The 22,093-nt window shown below is 34.3% G+C and overlaps 1 protein-coding gene across 2 annotated transcripts in view; it reads left to right on the top strand.

Moving 5' to 3' along the window:
• Nucleotides 1-22,093, top strand: part of LOC107189531 (RNA/RNP complex-1-interacting phosphatase-like) — a 113,400-nt gene that overhangs the window by 27,027 nt on the left and 64,280 nt on the right. For both annotated transcript variants that reach the window (XM_015578089.1, XM_015578090.1), the window contains exon 3: nt 19,965-19,996. In XM_015578089.1, coding sequence (XP_015433575.1) covers nt 19,965-19,996 — 32 coding nt within the window. The remainder of the gene's footprint in view (nt 1-19,964; nt 19,997-22,093) is intronic.

The raw sequence follows: 22,093 nt of genomic DNA, 5'->3' as shown, positions 1-22,093 counted from the left end.
GTGTAGACTTGTATTCGTTAAGGATGATGGTTACGATTAATGGTAAACATTTCACTTATATTAACCATTAATAGACTTTCTTATCGCTACTTCGTGTCACCGTTATTCTATGGCCCTTCTCTGAATCTCGTCCTCGTGACATATACGACTCGAGGAAACGCAGCGAAGGGGATGACAGAAGTGGGCGTATATCCGGGGGTGGCTGGTGCGGCGCCGTAAGCGCGAAGATCGTCCCTTCGCATCCCAAAGGACTTCTTACGCGGCCTGCGAAGGGCTGGGGCGAGGCGGAGTCGTTCATCCAGGAAACAAACATTTGTTTAAACGATCCCGACAAGTCACGGTCGTAAATACCTGCAAGTCGTTAATCTTGTTTTCGGTCGTGCCGCTTGTTCGTTTATGTATAATGTATTCTCACCCCTGTAGCTAAAACAATCAACTCGTGAAGGGCGGGGGGGGGGCATCGGCAAGAGAGGTATGCCGGGGGAATAACGCCTTTGAGTGTGATACGGATTAAGAGTATAGATTATAGGTTACTGAATTCATCTCCTTGTCGGCGAAATTGATTCTTCGGTCGGTTTTCGGTAGGTTTGGGATTTATGACTGTCAGCTGGGACGGCTGGTGGGTATACGGAAATAATGGTTTTTTTTTCTCGTAATGTCGTGATTTATTTTTTTCAAGCGGAATTCAGGACGTTGGAATGTGCGGATTTAACGAGGTACTTTTTTTTCTGCTCTTTTTAAGTCTTCTAAATGTAGCATTGTAATTGAAAAACATGAATTCTTTTCAAATTTTTTTTTACTTTTTTTTTTTAACAATTATATAACCTCTTTAACAGTTTTGAAGACTTAAATTTAGTAAGAACATGGAAATAATAGTAGTCAATTTCTTATGTTTAGAATTACTTCTGTCTATTGTATGTAATCTAAACAGGAATGGTTTGTTTATAAACATGAGTCCAATAATATAAGGACATCTTAGTTATTTGAATGTACATATAAAACAGTGACTAAAAGCAATTTTTATTTATTTAAAAACTTACCAATACTGTTTTAAAATTAAATACACGATTCGTCGACGTGTCCTCCGTGGATAGGTACACATTACTGCTTGAACTAATCGTGATAACTTTTCATCAGTTTTTGAAATTGTCCCTAAGCTAATTTCTTTCCACGTTTCTTGTAAACACATGTCTTGTTATAAGTCTTTTTGGGACATCGGACACTTAGGTCACACTTCTCTGTCCAACTCATCTCATAATTTCTCAATGGGGTTGTGGTTGGTTGATTGGCGAGGTCATTCCATAAATTTTAACACATTTTCACTCGTTAAACCATCTAAATAGTTCTTACATAATTTAGATACGTGTTTAGGATCATTATCCCGCATAAAAATCAAATTCCGACCTAAGTGTCTTTCTCCGGACGGCACGGCATGGTCTTTTAAAATGTTCATATATTGCTCTTTACGAAGAATACCTTCTATATCAACCCTTATGTCCATAACCGAATATATACCTACATACATATATGTCCATTTCCACATTGTGTTTAAAATGTTTCTATGTTCCTGTTGAAATTTCACCACTCCGCTCTGGATCTCCATTCTTTGGATAATTTTATATTGATTGACATTTGTAGAATAAAAATATACGCAGGAAGTTTTAGGTATGAACATTTAAACGTATTTATACGCTTGTTGAATATTCGGGTACCCCAGTCATCTATATAATGATAGTTGTAGTTTACTGGACTATAGAACGGAAAGAAGAACTGTAAGAAAATTTCATATGTTAATGATACGGAATATAAAATACTCGATTCGAATTTGTTTATTTATTCATTTATATTAATGGACATTTTTCACACTTTATAAATGTGTTTGTGTAAAAAGGCCAAAAGAGAGTTGAAAGGAAAGTACGGAAGCGAAATCGTTACTCTATGTTTGACATACCCAAGCAGTGACGCGTTTATCGAAAACGTAGAAAATTTGATTATTGACATAAGGGTTAACCAAATCGCGTACCATATGTATGTATTACTATCAAAGCAATTCTACACAACAACAGAGTTCCTGTGTAACTATGTATGTACCTCCATGTTTCACTGTGGACCCTACACCCACGTGTACTGGTTTTTCATTTGGTTTTCATTCATATAATACTCGTATAATATGAATACATATTAATATATTTATAATAAATAATTTAAAAAGAGATACAAAAACTTATCAAACGACTACTTCGAATTCGTGAAAAATCGAAAATTTGCCTGAAATTTGGTATATTTTGAAATCATGACAGAATCTACGTTAATTTTAACACGTTCAAACGGTCATTTATTTGCCACTGATCCAATAGAAATTAATGAGCACTATATTGTCCGATTAGGCTTAAATACAGCGACCATGCTGCACCTCACCATTTAGTCACATATTTAGATATGTTTGCCTCATTTTATTTGTTGTGTGTCGTATGCCTTGTGGATAAAACGTCCATATGTATATATGTGTATATAATATCAACCGACCTTACTTTACATATTTTAAAAAAAATAGTTTACTATAATATACGACTGTTTCAAATAAATTATTCATTTTTAAAAGAAAGAAACGATGGTGTCGAATAATTCAATTATATTTACACTATTCATTTTTTTACAACGTTAAAAATAATTTTTTGTTCCAATACGACGTGAAATTTTAAGTATATTTCTTCTGTTCCCCCGGTATAAGTCATTACTCCAAACAAGAAGTCGAAGAAGATATGTAGCGGCGGCACGGTTTCGATTTCTTTTTTTTGTGACGATCGCATGCCATTTGTCGTTCATGAGGACAGGCCACCGGAGACAACGAGAAACAAATTCGGGGAACAAATTCGTAAGACAGCAAATGTGAAGGATCGCGATCCTTGGCTCGTTCGTCCCAGGCGTGGAGACGAGAGGTGGGACCCCCCGACGCGTACGGACCGCCCCGAAAATATTTTTAATTTTATTACAGCCTGTAATATGGAAATTCTATGGTCACAGTTATCAGGTGTGAATTGAATTATAGTGACTGCCGACGTGGTCTTATTATTTATATTCAGCCAGAAACACGTTCCCGGTCCGCTGTCCCGCGAGGCTTCACGATACCCGGTGATAGGAAACACACGGGGCTGTCTAATGGCAGTCTATAAAATTTCGTGTCCAGTCGATACTAATTTGTTATCTACACAGAATGGCGAAGGTATATTGCCGTATCAGAACGCGTATGGCTTATAATTAATTCCTAAACGCTCGTATTACGTTTGTCTTTTACGATCGAATAAAATGTCCCCGTTGAAGGAAAGACCGATGTTAACTGCGCAAAGCTCAGCACGATCCAGGACGGATCGAACGTTATGGAAAACGAACTGGAGGCCCTACCTAGCCGGGAAAATTCTTTGGAAAGCCTACTGGGCGGTTGTTTTCATGCTTAACGATTTTTCCAGAAAGTCTACTGCGTTTTAATTGTCCACTTATCAGCCGCGTACGATCTGTTGAAAGGAACAGAGAAAAGGGCGGAGAACAACACAGAGCCCTTTAAAAGGTCCCCCACAGCTACCGGTACCATTATTGCTTGGACAATCGATGGCCGCTACCGACATGGCGATACAACTCGGAAGAATCATGGAGTTTTCCATTCCTTCTATCTTGCCGACAGAAAGCCGTTTTTCGTGTATGGTTGCAGCTGCTAAAAATTTCTACTGGTCGCGCGACATACTGGCGTTAGAGGTTTTTTGAGGTCCGCAAATAGACTAACTGAGAGTCTTTTTCAATTAATTTCCTTTTTATGCGGATTAGACCGTATTAAGGGTACATTCTAGTGTAAACGTTTTAAAACGAACGGTTTCTTTAAAAAGGATTTTTGCAAAAGAAACCTATAACACATAACCACCCAAGTCCGGATGAATGTAGGCTTGTCTCCTAAAGCTGAGTATGTGCGACAAACCGAGTTCAGATATCCCCGCTCTTATAAATGATACTTTGGATTCTAGGCGGATTCCCAAATCTTTGAAGGTTTTTCCAATTATGTCGTGGGGTATTTCTGGATTGACGTTGGATGAAATAACTCTTTTCACTCGTGATATGAGTGGTGCGATGTTAACTTCTATGTCTCCTATCTTAATTTTTTGTTTTATTTCAACTAGTTCGTCTGTTATTTGTTTAGAAGATAGATACATGCAAATTCTACTGTTGGATATTTTGGATATAAATCTGATGTTCGCCGGGTTCGTTAATTTTGCTATCTGACTTACGTAATCCTTGATTGTAAATCCTTCTATGGCTTGTAGAACAATTGTTTGATCCCTTTTGGGGAAGGTTTCACTTGTAGTGACCTTTGCGTAGTTCATTACTTGAAGATTTGGTCTTGAATCCATTTCTCTATTATTCCGTGGTTCTCGAGATTGTAGTATTTTTCTTCCTCCGTAGTCAGAGGGGTCTTCGCCCCTGTAGTCAGGGGTGGGAGCACCTCCTTGGTAGGAGGTGGTCATTGTCTTTGACCCACTTCCCGCAATTTAGTTATATTACTGTCCGTATCGATACCAACAATCACTTTCGGGGGACCAGGTGACTCGCGGTCGAGAGAGCTCTGTTTACAGGTACGTCTGTATATTTTCTTATCCTTGAGTTGGAGATAAAAAATGAATTCTCCTATGTAGGTACGGTTCGTTCTCATTTTTCAAGATAAATGATGCGTTGCTATTCAACGCCAGATGTAAATAATGACCCATTTGTACAGTACAATAGATTTTCCAAGTAGTTACTGATCGGCACAGTATTCGATTATATTTTAGTTCTTTCATTGATACCGAAATCGCAGATCCGTAAGTCACGTAAGTGAATGTTGAGTCGCGTGGTGATTAGGCATGCTACACAGGCGGTAAATCAATTTTCAATGGTTCCTGGTAAAGCAGTTTTAAAGGATAGAGTGGAGAAGATTAATGGATTCTCGATTCATTTTTTACGCATCCTTGGATGGGTCTCTTTGATTTTCATTAAACCGGATAATATTGTATTTATAATTTTTAGAGTATCCTTAAAAAGGTTTTAATGTATACATTTGTCATTTCTAGCCTGCGTATTCTATAAATTTACAACATACAGTGCAGTTTAAAATTCAGTATAATAAAAAGATTAGTAACGTTTAATGATGTATTTATTTTACTTGGGTCTTGATAACATTCTTAAAGGGCTAAATAAATTTCTGTTTAATTCTAGTTACCGTAAATTAGTCAACAAAAATATATACTTATATAAATATCCCCAGTCTATGCATTACCAAATAATAAGATTATATACTATTTGCGTTGTAAATGTTTTTTAATTATTTTTTTATGGCTGTCTAGGCAATACAAAGGATTTATTGTTCGTTAAATTACAGTAACACTATTTTTAATTGGGAAAATTGCAACTGATAATTTATCTTAATCATTACAAATATATTCTATATAATTTTATATAATTTTACCATTATAATAAATTTAGTGTTACGGTTAAATTAAAGTTCACGTGTTTTGACATAAAGTCTGAAAATGATTGATAAAATAAAATTTCGTTTAATTCGATAATGGTTGAAATACAATTAAAAGGTAATATGAACAGTGAAAGAATTACATCTCACGAAACAGTTCCTTTTATTACTGATTTTTTGTGCAAATAGATACATATAATTATCAGAATTTCTAACTATTCGTAATTAAAAGATACATATTTAAGATGACTCATACTTGTTATTAAATTCACAATACGTTTGTGTAGAGTACTATTTTATGTATAATATTGAAACAAATTTCTTTATAAAAAAGAGACTTAAATAAAAATTATTTTTTTAGTCGTAGGGTTTTTAATTTCTTAGTTCAAAGGTTTATTATTTTCATATGGCCAATTTTAAAGTCTCCATATGTTTAAAAATTTGTCCATAAAGAGGGCAAATATGACTATATCCGCAATTTTTGTGAACGTTTTCAACAATGCCCCGCTATTATAAAATTGCATTTCTTTTAAACGAATGCAAAATAAATGATTAAAAAATATTGACTTCTAACTGAAATAGTCTAGATTAAGTACTGTTATATGTCTCCACTCTAAGCACCCATAAAACTCATTTTGATCAGTTTGTTAGTTCAGCAGTTATGATTTATTGAAAAACCATTAACCATTTTCACACAGCTGTAAGATCAACAATTTTAACAATTTTCAAAAATTCTCATTGGTGCGTTTATACATCACTAAATTCTACAAAATATCCGTCATGAAAATCCGAAATGCTACTCCAAAAAGTGTTTGATTTCGCGTGGAATGGCCCGTAGTGGTAATGATAATATGTGATGAATTAATTATAAAACTTTTTACCTATAATTTAAACTATATTAAAAAGTAAGCAAGTGTCCAGGTATGTGTATACTTTGGAGCTACGCCACGCCGTAAGTCAACGTATCAACAGTAACATAGTGCGCTACGTCTTTCTTATGTTTCGATCGGTTGATATCGAAGTGGATGCAATCTGCAAAAATGATCCAAGAATCTTATAGCGAGTGTTACTTCCGACACGCTCCTTTGTTGTATACTTCCGTCTAGCTAAGGTGACCCATTTTAAATCGCTTCAAATCTTCTGCCAAACGAGGAAGTAAGTGGATACGGATAACGTCGCGCATATATCAGCTGGCGGCAGCCATATAGTAGTCTATATGGCGTTCCTATGCCATTCTATATGAGTACGTACAGCCGTTGGCCGTGCTCATGCAACAAAATATTCTTCCCGTGAGTTCTTGCCCCTCATCCTCTCCAAGCTTTTCTCTTCCTTGAGCTCGCGTCTTATCCATAAGGGAATTTCATAGAAATCGTATGAACCGCTTTGTGCACTGAAGGTCGTTTAGCTGCAGCAGAGCAATGTTCGCCGATCAGTATGCTCTCTCTGGCTTGTAGCAATCGGACAATCGTTGTCTATGAATTATTCGCGGATAATGTTCTGCGAAAGGTGCAGGTATGTAATGCTCTATTACTAATCGACTCACCTCATTTGAATAGACCGTTTGTCCACTTTCTAGAAGTATGTGTTCACCTTGATGTAGTCATGTATGATTCTGATTATGCGAGGGTAGTTCAAATAATGGGCTCTTCGAAAAGTTTGTAACAATTCTAAGGGCTGATTTACAATCTGTATTTTTCAGTTTATATGATATTCGTGTGTTCTACTTTTGTTCACAGATTCTTTCCATTTTTCAATTCATTTTGTTGTGTCGATTATGTATACGTATACAGTGGGTCAAAAAAGTATTCGTACACCCTTTAAAACAAAACAACTCTTTCAAAATTGGATCAAGTGATTTGACTTTCTTTGTAAAGTTAGAAGGATTAGTGTATTAAATAATGCGTTAACAAAATATTGAAAAAGTTGCAATTGTTAGGAATCGCGAACAAAATAGTAAAGGTCGCGTTTTGCGACTTTTTTATTTGAGATTGTAATGAAAATTTAACGAATACATTGCTTAGATTAATCGCAGTTTTTCGTGACTTTTCACCTACAATTGTAGTATATCTAAAAATTCTTACATTACATAGGTAGATTTTGTTTTCATGGATGTTTTTTTTTTTCTTGATATAGGTACGTAAACTATTTTAGCGACCTAAAGGAATAATTATATGGTAGGGCAAAGTTTATTTAATCGGATACATGCTGTAATTAATATCTTTCAGTCGAAGTAGTGGAATTTTTTTACAAGTTTCATAGAACGTAATGAAAATGGACTTTGTGCTTATTCATACGTCCCGTTGGTAATTCTAACTGAAAAAGAGTGACGAGTAATTCATACAGCCAATACATTTAATTCATACCTGGATAAGAGTACCACCTGTTTACCAGATCCAACGATTGTTCCTTTGTTTAATGACAAGGAAACGAAGACATTATGCTCGTTAAACTTTTTTGTCTGCTTCAGTCCACTGTCTGCTAAAGAACGGGAAGCGCACGTGTTGATATTGTCGCTTGACTGTTCCTTCGAATAGCTTTGGCCAGTAGGAATAAACGGGCTGCTGAGCGCCGATAGGCCGAGGGCTGAATATGAAAGACCAGCGACCGACAATTGAAATACAATGTTAACAGATAAGGAATGAAATGTAACACGCATGAATGAAAATGTAATCTTTTATAGTTTTCAGTATACATTCATTAAAGTGTTATGAATGAACTGAGGAGATTCTGCTGGTGGAAATGAGTCCAAATACGACATAATTCGGACTATTTTTAATAATACATACATATATATATATATGTATACTTTTTATCCGCAACATTACGTATGATTAAAAATTGTTCAATTACATTCGGACGCATTTTCATTGGGAGAATCTCTTTAATTCATTCATGACACTTTCAGTAATATAATTAATAGTCTATATAATATGTATTACTAATCTATTAATTATCTATATAATACATATTAATAGTTTATATAATATATATAACTAATCAGTAATATATTTTTTATATCTATCTGAATTCTATTCTTATAATCGTTATGTCTCATTATACCTCATTTGATAATTATTGTATTAGTGTGCCGTAACATTTTAAATCAAATATTGTAAAAATGGGTTCTCATCCGTATGAACTAAATTAAATTACATTAAATTAAATTAAATATATATATCGAAAATTGTAAAAGTTTAAATTTTCATTCGTGCGTGATTCCTTATCTCATCTACGTCTGCTTACATTGTATACCGATGGTCAGTCGCTGTCACTGGCCTTCGACGTTCGACGCTCGACGCTCGCCAGCGCGTTTATTCGAGCTGGCCTTGACTGGCTAAATTTATTCGAAGGTTTATTCGAAGCCTCCGAATAAAAGATACTGATAAAACATGAACATTTTATTCAACGCTACGAATAAAACGCTTCGAATAAAAAAGTATCTTTTATTCGTCGGATAATTCTCATCGAATAAATTTATTCATTCGACGCTCGTCGAAAAAAGATACTTTTTTAATTCGAACTTCAAATAACAAATCTTTTGTTATAAAATTATTAACTGATCACGTAGAAGAAATATGTTTTCTTCCTGAAACCATGAAAATATATCAGAATCATTAAATTAGATTCTTACATTTATTATCCTTACAGTTAGATTAGTATTTGGTCATAAATAAATAAATGTTCGAATAATTCGAGCAATTCGATTATTTACGAGTAACTCGAAAGTTAAAGATCTGTTGGAACATAGTCGAGAAATTTGAAAATTTTCGAGCTGAAAATTCATTTTCAAGTAAATCAAAATCTTAGGAGCCCTCAAATATTCGAGTCGTTTGAGTTTTTCAAGTAGCTCGCATTTCGATCAGTTCGTCGATTTCAAGTAATTTGAAAAATTCGAACGCTCGACTCGGCTCGACCGACCGATCATTATTTGACTCGAAGTTGTAGTTACTCGAGTAATTCGAATACTCGCACACCCCTAGTAAACATGTCTGTATTTTGTTTTAGTTTCATTCTAAATTCGAGAAGCTTTTACATAATTTTCGGGAACTCTATGGGTGTAGTTTGACCTTGGGGAGCCATTGTTGAAGCTTACACAACGGTATTTTTTTTATTATTGAAATTAAAATTTTAGTAACACAATTTCATAAAGATAAAAATAATGAAACTCCTTAAGTGTTCATAAAGACGAAGAATTTTGTTTAAATCGCTCTTTGAACAAATAATTGTACCAGAATCTTCGTGTTTTATAATTCATATTGCATCACAGTTGCTGCTAATAATAATTCTTTGCACTTCATGCGTGAAAGGAAATTTGAACACAAATCAGTCCAAGGTAATCTTTGGATTAACAAAGACCCAGACTAAAATTATAACGGTAATGCGACTTTAAAGTATAGTTTTTCTAGATTGACGTTGGATGAAATGACTTTTTCCCTCGTGACATGAGTGGTGTGATGTTAACTTCTATGTCTTCTATCTTAATTTTTTGTTTTATTTCAACTAGTTCGTCTGTTATTTATTTAGAAGATAGATACATGCAAATTCTACTGTTGGATATTTTGGATATAAATCTGATGTTCGCCAGGTTCGTTAATTTTGCTATCTGACTTACGTAATCCTTGATTGTAAATCCTTCTATGGCTTGTAGAACAATTGCTTGATCCCTTTTGGGGAAGGTTTCACTTTTAGTAACCTTTGCGTAGTTCATTACTTGAAGATTTGGTCTTGAATCCATTTCTCTATTATTCCGTGGTTCTCGAGACTGCAGTATTCTTCTTCCTCCGTAGTCAGAGGGGTATTCGCTCCTGTAGTCAGGGGTGGGAGCACCTCTTTGGTAGGAGGTGGTCATTGTCTTTGACCCACTTGCCGTAATTTAGTTATATTACTGTCCGTATCGATACCAACAGTCACTTTAGGGGGACCAGGTGACTCGCGGTCGAGAGTGCTCTGTTTACAGGTACGTCTAAACGCTATGACGGTTGTAACAGAACTGTCCTACAATTTTGGTATCGGGAATTATTAAAATTTATGCCAAATTAACATTCGATTTAATATTTATTTCAGTACTTGAAATAAATTTACCAAGTGGTAGAAGGTCCATCTCCTGCGTCATTTTTTCCCCTAGTGGAAGCCGAGTTGGTGCACATTGTTATGACTGAGCGTAAGCTGGATTTACAACCACGCGAAAATTCGTGATGTTACTTACGGTATTCTCTCCGGAAGAAGTAAGAGAGTGATAATATATTTCGTTAGAAAGGTTTTTATCCGAGAGGTTGTATTATTTATGACCTTTGTAAGATATTAAATGTCCCTTTTAATTAGTAAAGTGTTTTTGATTTTGTTTAAAGCACTTTTTTACGGTAGTTTCACACCAATTTAAAAAAGTGTAATCTTAGTACAACTAAACGCGTTTTCGATGAAAATATTTTTAAGTATGATGTGAATAATGGTAATTGATCATTGTAAAGACGTCGTTAAAACCGATCGTCAGGTCACAAACTTCCTCAAATCCACTGTTATTGGTCTACTATTAGTTATTTGATTATTTTTTGTTTTCATGACTTAAAGTATCCATGAAAGGCAAGCGTTACAACGACATCCCAGCCATTAATAACGCCGTGACGACGATTCTCATGGACATTCCACAAAAGGGCAAACAGCAGTCGTTTGATACATTGCTTGACCGTGCAAATCGCAATATCGTGCGAGTAAAATAAACAAATTTTTTCGCAAAAGTAGCCTGTGTTTTTCTTATTTTTAAAATATTCTGTTATTTGGGACCAATCTTGTATACTTATTGGTTAATATCTCTGTTGGCGAATAATAGGAATGATGAGACCGGGAACGATGTAATAATTTTTAACAAATTTTTGTTCAGTAAGTTTAATAGAATCTGTCCTACACATTTGCTGACGTTTATACTATTGCACTTCAATACGCTTTGTTTGTAAATTCTACACCACCATTTACAGTATTCCAGAAACTTCGCCAGTTCGGCTTACTTCTCAAACTTCAATATTTTCACGTTGTAACGAGCAACCAAAATATAGTTTATTGTTAGAATATGCTGGAGACTTCAAGTCCCTCATTAAAATTCCAATACATTTCGTGTCGATAACGAAAATCATGCGTTATTCGCACCTATGACCCCGATATTTCTTTACGAAGCGGGAATGTATCCTGACGTCAGTATTTTCACGGTTAAACCCATGGATAGCTTTCTCACGATTGTTTCCGTGAAATTTCTCACGGCGGAGTTCCGCCGAAATAGCGCCGTTGACTTCAGATGACGGAGCGAGGACCTTCGAAGTATTACGGCCCACTCGCCGCGAAAGCATGAAAGCGCACCCCTCATAAATATTCCCAATAAATACCACCGATACCTACCTACCGTTGGTTGACGCCTACGTCGCGCGCCGCTATCGCTGTTTTTTTAAAATGGATTTTCACTGCGCTCGAATCCGATGAAATTTCTTCGTTCATTACAATTACCGAGTTTCAGAGTAACTGGGTTCGACTTTAACTGATTTCATAGCTTTTATTAAGCGTAGTAGGACGCTGATGACCCGAAACTAATAGGGAGACAAATCCGTTCGGATAAGGGTTTTTTGTGGATAATTGATACAGGAGAACCAGTTTAATATACACAGTCAATCTCAACAGATTCCAAATTGAAATTAATGTTAAATGATGCTCCTCAAAAAGTTTTCTTTTAAAGAGATATACCGTCCACAATAATAATAGAAACTTCGGAAATGACTGATAATTCTTCAAGATGCTGGAAAGGACGACGGTCGAAACTTGTGTCTTCACGAGTCACAAGTTTACACAACAATTTTATCTCAAGAGGTATCTCGCAGTTTGATTATTCACGGTATTCGTCTAATTCAGCTACATCAAGCTAGTATTTTGTTACCCATATTGGAAATGAAAACAAAGAAATGACAATCTGAAATCTTCTTGATATTCGCAGGATTTCGATAACTATCTTCACAGTCTTGAAGAAAAACAATGTATCACTTTAGAAGGAAACTACTTTCAATGATTGCCGATAAAATTTTTATCATAAAAAGCATGAATATAATACGAAGAATTGCTAATTAAAATTAAATTTGGAACAAACCGTGTAATCGTATAACGATTAGAAATGAGGTACTTATGTAATTTTCAAAGAATCAGTATTTATTGCATGGAAGACTGCGTTCTAGACTGCAGATGTTTATGCATTTATAGCGTTCATTAATTTGGAAAATCCATTAAAATAAAGATTTTAATGAATTTTAATACTATTTATGTGTTATTATTAACATAATAATGCTTCGAGTGTAAAATTCAAAATTCTTTCTCATTTTAATGTTTAGATACTAATATTTGAAATTGTGACTTTGCATAAACGTCTGCAGTCTATAATATTAATAACACAGATAAACTTGTGAATGGTAGCTAACGACCATTTCTTCAGCCTTGTCATTATTTTCTTCAGTAAGAATAGATGAAACAGTATCATCTTCATGTATGATTTTATATCTTGGATTATCTTTCGGTATTTCAAATCCAGTTTATTGTACAGCCAATGAAAGGATCGTATAGTTTACTTTGAATTCGCTTGGGTATATGTAGTGGTAGGGTTTCCTGTTCTTCTTTTAGACTAATTCCAACATAAAACATTTGTGTTGGAATGCTTAGCGTTTCCGAAAACACTAGTTTACAAAATCCAAAAAATTGTATGCGATCGAGACTCCACTATGAAATTCTTATGTAAGATGGTTCCCTAAACTCAAAAATCGACATGAGACGAAATTCTAAGCATACGTTTTTGCAATATCGCCAGTTGAATATTCTGGTAATTTTGTAAAAAGACGACCCGACGTTTTTGCCCATAATTCGCGTTAGAGTTGACCGATTTGATCGCGACGAATCTTAAATTAAAGGGAATTAAAGTATATACAATTCGTTTACACATTGTTTTCCATTCGGACCAATAGTTTAGGCGAAATCCAGCGAAACTTAAGAAAAATGTAATTTTTTGAGGCCGAAATTGAAATCGAAAGTACACTAGATTGCGTAAAAAACATAGAAATTCGTATGTAACGTCCAGTTCCTTATTTTTGACATAGAGTACACACCTTTACAAAGAAAACAAGCCCAATCTAAGCAAAATCCATGGACAAATAAGGAAGTTATGGGCGATAGAGGGGGTGTGTCTATTCTCAACTTTTTCCCAATTTTTTGTATTTCTTCCCGTTTCTTGGCGAATTACGTATTTGTCTTCAATAAAAACAAATTTAATTTCTTTTCTTTTCTTTTCTTTTCTTTTCTTTTCTTTTCTTTTCTTTTCTTTTCTTTTAGTCTTGAAAAGCAATTTAGGTTCTTTCTGTGTCTTTTACCCGCATTGATATCAGTTTTCTTACAAGGAACTAGTCATAGTCACCCATTATTAACTCATCCCAGAATCCTTGGTAGCGTCTCTCAATACTTTTCATCTGCTGATGAAATCTCTCGCCATGTTCATTGCTTACAACACCAAGATTTGGTGGGAGGAAATCCAAATGCGAGTGGAGGAAATTGATTTTTAAAGACACGTTAACGCCTATAATTCGAAGTATGATTGAAGAATAACATTAAGAATAAATAAAGACGTGGAAAACATACATTTAAATTTGTTTTTGTTGAAGACAAATACGTAATTCGCCAAGAATCAGGAAGAAATAGGAAAAAAGTTGAGAATAGACATTCCCACTCTATCGCCCATAACTTCCTTATTTGTCCATGGATTTTGCTTAGGTTGGGCTTGTTTTCTTTGTAAAGGTGTGTACTCTATGTCAAAAATTGGGACACATACCCTATTTCAATCATTCCGGTAAGATGACTAATATTTGCACTGATGTGATTCAGTTCAATCTATTAGCGTGAATTGTGCTAGATAGTGCTAATATTAGAGCCGCTTCTTCACTTACGGTTTACAGCAGAAGTGCACAAATAAAAATTTGTCCGTTGAATTTTAATTATTCAAGTAGAACGAAAGAAACGATACAGTGATGTGTACATGATATTTTGCACTCACAGTTCAAAAGAAGTCAGAAGAGGAGCGGATAGGCGAAAGGAGCGCGCAGTGGTGGGAAGATGCGCTCACGAAAAGACTGGCTGCACGTGAGCCCGCGTGGACCGCCACGAAGGCTCACAATGCAGGCACAGCTCGTCGGTCGATAATCCTGATTTAGACGCGGTCGTATATTAGACTAAGGATCGTGAAATTGAATGGCGGAATCAGCAGAGAGACCGATCCTGTTTTCATCTGAAGGAAGGTGGACTATACCGTGCGAAAAATAAACTGCCCCTGTCGCAGGGGCAGGGTTAGTAAATTTCGCAGGTGGGCAGCGCCCGCTGCTTCTCTGCTTCTTCCTCTCGTTCTCCTCACTTCTTGGCTCTGTTTTCTCTTCATCTTCTTTTACAACCTTTAACTTGCATCTTCAAAGTTTCTTTTATAGATAAGTATACATATGTATATTGGGTCACACTTTTATGACTGGACGTTACTAGTACTGTTTACCACTTCCATGTCAAGTTTCGGGCTATCCTAAACATTCAGTCAGGAGGCCGAAAAAAGAGTGTTCTTTGGGAATTTTTTTCTCGAAAACTATAAGTTGAACAAAAGTTAATTCCCCAGTTAACAGGTTAATGCCGAAGGAACATATGTACTTTGAATAAAGTATAGTAAAATTTTTAGAAATATGGTCAGTGTTTGAATTAATATATTGTTAATCATAATGTTTCCAGATGTACTGTATAGTGTGTATACACATATTAGGTCAGCCCTAAGTGCATGTCGTGTTTTATACCGGGGTATGGATTGATATTTCCAATATGCTATTAAGTTTTATGAAAACACGAATCATAGTGAATAGAAACAATGCGATTTTTTTTATTATGACAGCGCTAGACCTCATATGGCAAAAAATGTTAAAAAAAAAACGCGAATATGTAAACACAACATACAGTACAGATTTTCGGAAAGGCGAGTGTAAATTTTACTTTACTTTGGACTTAACGAAACCTTTAATAAAGGAAAAGGATCTCTGACATAATTTAAATTCGGTCAACAACTCCATAGAAATCTAAATTTGCGGAAAATTCTGCAGTCTTGTTATAGGTAATAAAAGATTCGTTGTCCATTAAGTAAAATTGTACACTTCCCGGTTTCATATCTCTGCATGGTTTACGATTGATAAACAAATGATTGTTATCATTGTCAGTTATTATTTACTTGACTTTGCGTAGCTTCATGTTATCACAGTTGTGGAAAAGTTTCTCCTTTCGCAATAATACAAGCTTCCGTTCCACGAAATAGTGATTGACAAACGTTTTCAAGTATTCCTGGCGTATTACGGATCGTTATAAATGTATTCTCCATAATAATCTTTAGAATAATGTAAAAATGAAACAGTGTAATAATGACATGATAAATAAAACTAGTGCTTCAGATGTCTGACCGTTGGGGAATCTAGATAATAATATAAAGAAAAGATCACCGTACTAAAAATGTTTTTTATTCTGCATCATGATTTTACAAGTGTACACTCACAGAATCATGGTATTCTTTCCTTTATGTTATTGTCAAGATTTCCCGACCGTCAAACGTTTGAAGGATCAGTTTTCAGTACGTTATTTGGTAGAATTTCTTTAAAGATTGTTTAATGACCATCGTAATGCGCATCATTGAATTCATTTTACTATTATCCATAAGTTCCACGAAGAAAACAAAATTTGACTTTCATTTAACAAATTTAATATGACCTTGGAATTTCGAAAAAAAGAAAAAAATGTTATAGGAAGAAATCGAATAATTCACTATGTGGTTCCGTTCGAATCATACGGGTTTCATCTGTAACAAATTTCGCCCAGGTTATTACTTTCGGAGTTATCGCATTGGTCCTACTGCACGTAATGTATAACTGAAGATAAAAAATTTCCTACACGAATGTTTTTTTTTTTAATGTAAATAAATTAATTTGAAACCACTCAACTTTTATCTCAATCATTTTCCATTAAAATCGTAACTTACTCAATAATCAAAGTGGTTCCACTTCTCCTGAAGAACATAATAGGAACATCCGGTCCACGTCACCGTCTCTGTTGCGGGGATGCAGAAAACAAAAACTTGTCAATTAACAAGCGCAACCAAAGAAAATTAAGAAAATTATTCTTACCGCATAACCTTTTCAATATATGTTATTAGATGTTGCGGGGATGCAGAAAACAAAAACTTGTCAATTAACAAGCGCAACCAAAGAAAATTAAGAAATTTATTCTTACCGCATAACCTTTTCAATATATGTTATTGTTACAATATACAATATATGTTATATATTCTGGACTCTCAGTAATAACCTTTGTATCCATTCCACTAGAAAAACCTACGATAAAATATCGGAAACATTTATCATATTCGATACATCGAACTGCTCGACAATATTGATCTGCACGAAAAATGTATGACATACTCACAGTAGGCCATTACCATAAAATTGGTGGAATTAATAAAAAAATGTTCATGTCATGAAATAAGATAAAATTAGGACTATTTGTAATATGTATATTTGCTTGAAAAACACTGAATAGGCTACGTACCTCAATGACCTTACATATGATTGCATTTGTTTTATAATCAATAGCTAGTCGACTACCTCTTGAGGCAATCTATCAGTCAGTCTTTTTCACGTCTCGAGTGTTCATGCCACGTTCTGTTTTTAAGCGAATATTACATCAAATAGTAACGGATATTTGTAGTACATGTAATTATCTACTTTTCTCAAAAACTTTTGGATTTTCACCTCATGTTAAAGCCGTAGTTCACTATTACATTATCACATTAAAAAGATATTCGATTTTTATATATCGGATTAGATTGAAAATGTTGTAACTTTTTTGGCGTATGTAGGTTTGTCAAAATTTGTCCAGTATTACGATCAGTAAACATTACTGTTGATATTAAGCCAAAATTTTTTAACGAAAAACCAATGAAGTGTTATAACAACGGCATAATGGCTCTACCGAAAAAGCGGAAGGAAGTTGTAGAACGAAATGACAATTATGTTTTTTCATAAAACTTAAAGCTGTGCTAGATATATTAATCCAAGTTCGGTATGGAGTACGCTACGAACTTATGGGATGACTTAATATTTGCATACGTTATCCATTATCTGAAATTTTAATATTTATTATTATAAAATGCTCGCTGTTACATGCACAGTGTATGGTATATGTATATATGCACTGAATCTGACGGACAGCACATAGTCGCGCTTGTCAATCAAGCAGCTATGATTACGGGATTATGTGTTCATAAGGTAGACATGGGGCAACTACAAAAGCGCTACCATTAAGATACGAAAGAGTTCCACGCCTAGTCAACGGCAGATTATTATGCTTGGATACGAAAGCTATACTACGAGCCCGTTATTAATGCGACCGATACTCATTCCGCACTCATCCGTAGATACGATCTCTCCGCCCAGTCAATCGGATCGCAGAGTCTAAACCCGTAATTACCATTAGCCCACCCATAGCGAGTGCCATACCATGAGCGAACGAACGAAACTTTCAATTTACACGTTCTTAAGTCTACGCTATCTAAACTATGTTAAATAAACGCCAAAGCCGAATTTATTTCTCCATTCTTCAGGTTCTGTAATTGATTTCACGAGGATTTTGAGTGGATTTCGTTCAGTGAACTTCGCGATACATATTCTCACAATTTATACATAGGTATCAATGGTGTACAGTTTATTGTTGCTTTATTTATTTGACTTATTTCTGAAGTTTCAGGTTTCTAAGTTACATTTTAATTTAATATATTCTTCTAACTCACAATAATATAAACCACGGAAGATATAAATATTTAAAATGTATTTTTGAAAGATATAATCACGTGGGCTATATTTCTAGGATATTATAATTACATCAAAAATATTCCACAGTCATCATTTCAAAGTGTATTAGTTTCTTTTTTGGTTATCGTTGTCTGATACGTAATTTCGATCGATCCATCACTCGACATATACTTAAGCACAATTCGTAACTCGAACACCAGATTTTTTTTATTCGGCGCGTTTGTCTTCGCGTTATTAATTAAAATAAGAACTAATGCAGACGTGGCGAGAAGTCAATAAAATCAGTTTTAAGTTTTGTCAATGATAAAGGAACCCAAACACGAATTTAACGTCTCTTCTGGAGTTTCGATTGAGGAATATAATTTCCCCGACGTTATTAAAAGTTATTAATAATAATTACTCCACGCATAATTTTACTTAGGCAATGAAACTGTTTGAAATTTGTTCTTCCAATTACGTTTTTCGATTAGTTATGAAATAGTAGTAATTGTTGTCTACTGTCACTTTTCGGCTTGAAAAGATAGTAATGACATGAAATCTGTTTACCCAAATTTTTTTATTAGTGGAAAAATGGATCCAAAGCTTAACGAACAAAATTTTGATGGGCGTTTAATGAATTTTAATTATGAAGTCTGACGACAGAATGCATACTAAGAATTTTTAATATTATACATATATACAAACCAAACATTAACGACTTCTTTCAAAGTGGTTCCCTGTTAATGGTATGCACATGGTTCAACGTTCCTAGAACTCGAAATCTTCTGAGACCAATGTTAAAAGTTTTTTTAACACGAATTTATCGATCACTGTCATATTCGTATTAATTGTGCCAATTTCAGCGAATTTGCTCCCCTTTAGCTTTAATTTACTTCTGAGGAATAGAACAAAGTTGCAGGGAACAACGTCTAGGTAATAGTGAGGATGAGGTGGTGTTGTAATTCTGTTCTATGGAAGAAATTCTTGAATTCAAAAGACATTATAAGTTGGAGCGTTATCTCGATGGGGAGTAGCCATGCATCATTTCGAAAATGTTGAGACGATTTTTTTTTACACTTTTTTCCATAGATTTCGTAGTATTGTTGTAAACAGTGATGATTCGACGTCATCACTGATGAGCTCGTGAATATATGTACATATTATGTACCATTTATATAAAATAAAAGAGAATATTATTGGTATTCTTTTATTAGAACATGTAAATGAAAAATTTTACGTTCGAAAAAGTAGAAACAAATTCCAGTTGTACAGAAAACATTAATCTACTTTTATAATATTGGAGTTGCAGTTGATGTATGCCTATACAAATATGTTAACGGAATATATAGGTTTCTGTCGCCTAAAAATGAATGAATAACATCGACAATATTTCGCTATCAATAAAGGTTTTCGAGAACTCGTTTCAGTTGAATAAGGAAAGCTATTAAAATGTGAATTTGTCTGATGAAGGTAGAGCACTACGTGAAAAAATGAAATCAAGGTAGAAAACAAATAACTCAAAAGTCCATAAACAATTTTATTTATGAAAGTTAACAGGTAACAGTTTATAATTTGACAATTAATTGTTCCGTTTCTTGTTTCAGACTGTGTGCAACAATCTAGAGCCAGAAATACGGTGAGTAAATTCGCATGATAATTTATTAGAATATCTTCTATCTTTTATGAATTATATTCTAATATTTTTAATATATTGTATTTTTTTACCTACTTAATAATTTAGTATTACTGGAGTTTGTATTTGTGAACGAACATTAATTAGTTTATTAATGTTGTACTATAAGAATTTTTTTCACGGTTCTATAAAATTACAAATTTCAAGATCATCTATTTAATCATTTAATTGTCTCATTAATCGAGAAAAATTTCAATGTACTTGTTTTAAGAGCTATTTATCATCTGGACAAGCTTAATAACTCTTACCATGTAATTAAAATTTTGTATATTTTCATAAATGCGGAATTTTTCATTTATCACCATTATCAGTAAATGGTGTTACCTTCTCCAATATTCTTACATTAGACATTTAGTTGTATGCAGAGTTATTGCTAGTTGACGTATTTCACAATTTTCTGCGAGAAAGTGTTACAATAATTCTAGATAGGAACTGTCAGCTTGTAAGGTATTTTATCTATAAATGAATAACTTATTATTTACAAAGATTTGTTATAAGAACTTATTACTCATGTTATTTATATTTGTTATCATGATATCATCCTGTATTTGGAATTGAAAAAGTTGCAAATTGTCGGATCACGAAAAAAATAGAAAAGGTCGCTTTTTACAATTTTTTGATCTGAGGCTATAATGAAAATTTAATAAATATGTAAGGTGGCCGAAAATAAATGGATGGTCATAAACGAAATAAAATAATAATTTATTAAACGAACTGTTTTAATGAATGGCCGGCAACGCAATGCTCACACAATGAACAAATACCTCTCAATGGCCTGAACATGCCTTCCGATATAATCACGCCTTTATACTTTTTATAATTATCTTCTATATAATTATGTCTTACAAATACATATCGAAGATTTATGTTAGTTATATACATACTGAAACTTTCATTGAAATCGATTGATACAGAAACGAGCGACAGGCATCAAAAGATGTAACAATAATAAGAATTCGGTAATTCTCCCCTCGACCACCGTTTACTTGTTCGGTTAATAAGAACTAAAACGGAAGAAGGAACTAATTTTCTGTTGGATCATTTACTGCTCTCATTATTAATCACTCGTTTCTTACAGCAGACAGTATTTATAAGGTGTGTGTCTAAGAAAGAGTTTAGAGGAAAATAGTTTTAGAGTAAATAATACTTAAATAAATGAAAAATGTTTAACGAACAATTCTCGGGGTTAGCAGCGATTTTGAGTGGTGTCAGTAACATAAGCGATATGAGAATAATTTATTTTTTTTTTAATATATATAGAAAGCACGGAGAAACACATAGATACACATGATAGGAAGTTCCGTCTTACCATTCAAAATCGTTTCTAGGTCAGATAGATTTTGTGACCATGTTGATTAAACAGTTTTATTCGCCAATTCTATAAGCACTATCTACTCTGTATATCTATTATGTATGTATATCCTCAGTTTTGTTTTGTAAACTTTGTATATATTATATACAAGAACAGGAGTTCATATAACTGGTAGGTAGGCCACTTGACACGGGTTCAGACATGTAATAAGAGTTCCGAAACATACTCAGTACATGTATCGTGCTTCCAGATGAATGAAGTTCTACTCTAGCCTGATCGATGACATGTTTGAATTAGTGTTGTATAAAGCTCGAGTCTTTGAAGCTACAAAGCTTAGCCTTAAAGACTGAGTCTTTAAGGCTACAATCATATGAAGCTCGATGCTCAAGGCTCGAGCTCCACGGCTCGAGTCGTCGAGGCTCGAGGCTCGAGTTTCAAGGCTTTGAGTAGTCGAGGCTCGAGCCTCGAAGCTCGAGGCTTTTATGTTTAACACGTTCACTGCTGAGCGTGTTTCTGCTGGTTTTGTCTTCAGTGCCAAAGAGTGATTGCCCATTAGAATCATATAATAATATATTACACAATATGATTATATGTATTGTGCAAACTTATCATGCGTAGTACATTAATCTTGCTGCCGGTCATCTATGACTCCCACGGCGTAAGAGTATGTTTCCAGTCGATCAGATAATACTATATTTTGAACATTAAAGACAAATTTTTAGCAATGT

This window comes from Dufourea novaeangliae, unplaced genomic scaffold, assembly GCF_001272555.1.
Source record: "Dufourea novaeangliae isolate 0120121106 unplaced genomic scaffold, ASM127255v1 scaffold151, whole genome shotgun sequence".
Classification (NCBI taxonomy): Eukaryota; Metazoa; Arthropoda; class Insecta; order Hymenoptera; family Halictidae; genus Dufourea; species Dufourea novaeangliae.
Note: the sequence above shows the minus strand (reverse complement) of the source record. Positions and strands in the feature narration are given on the sequence as shown.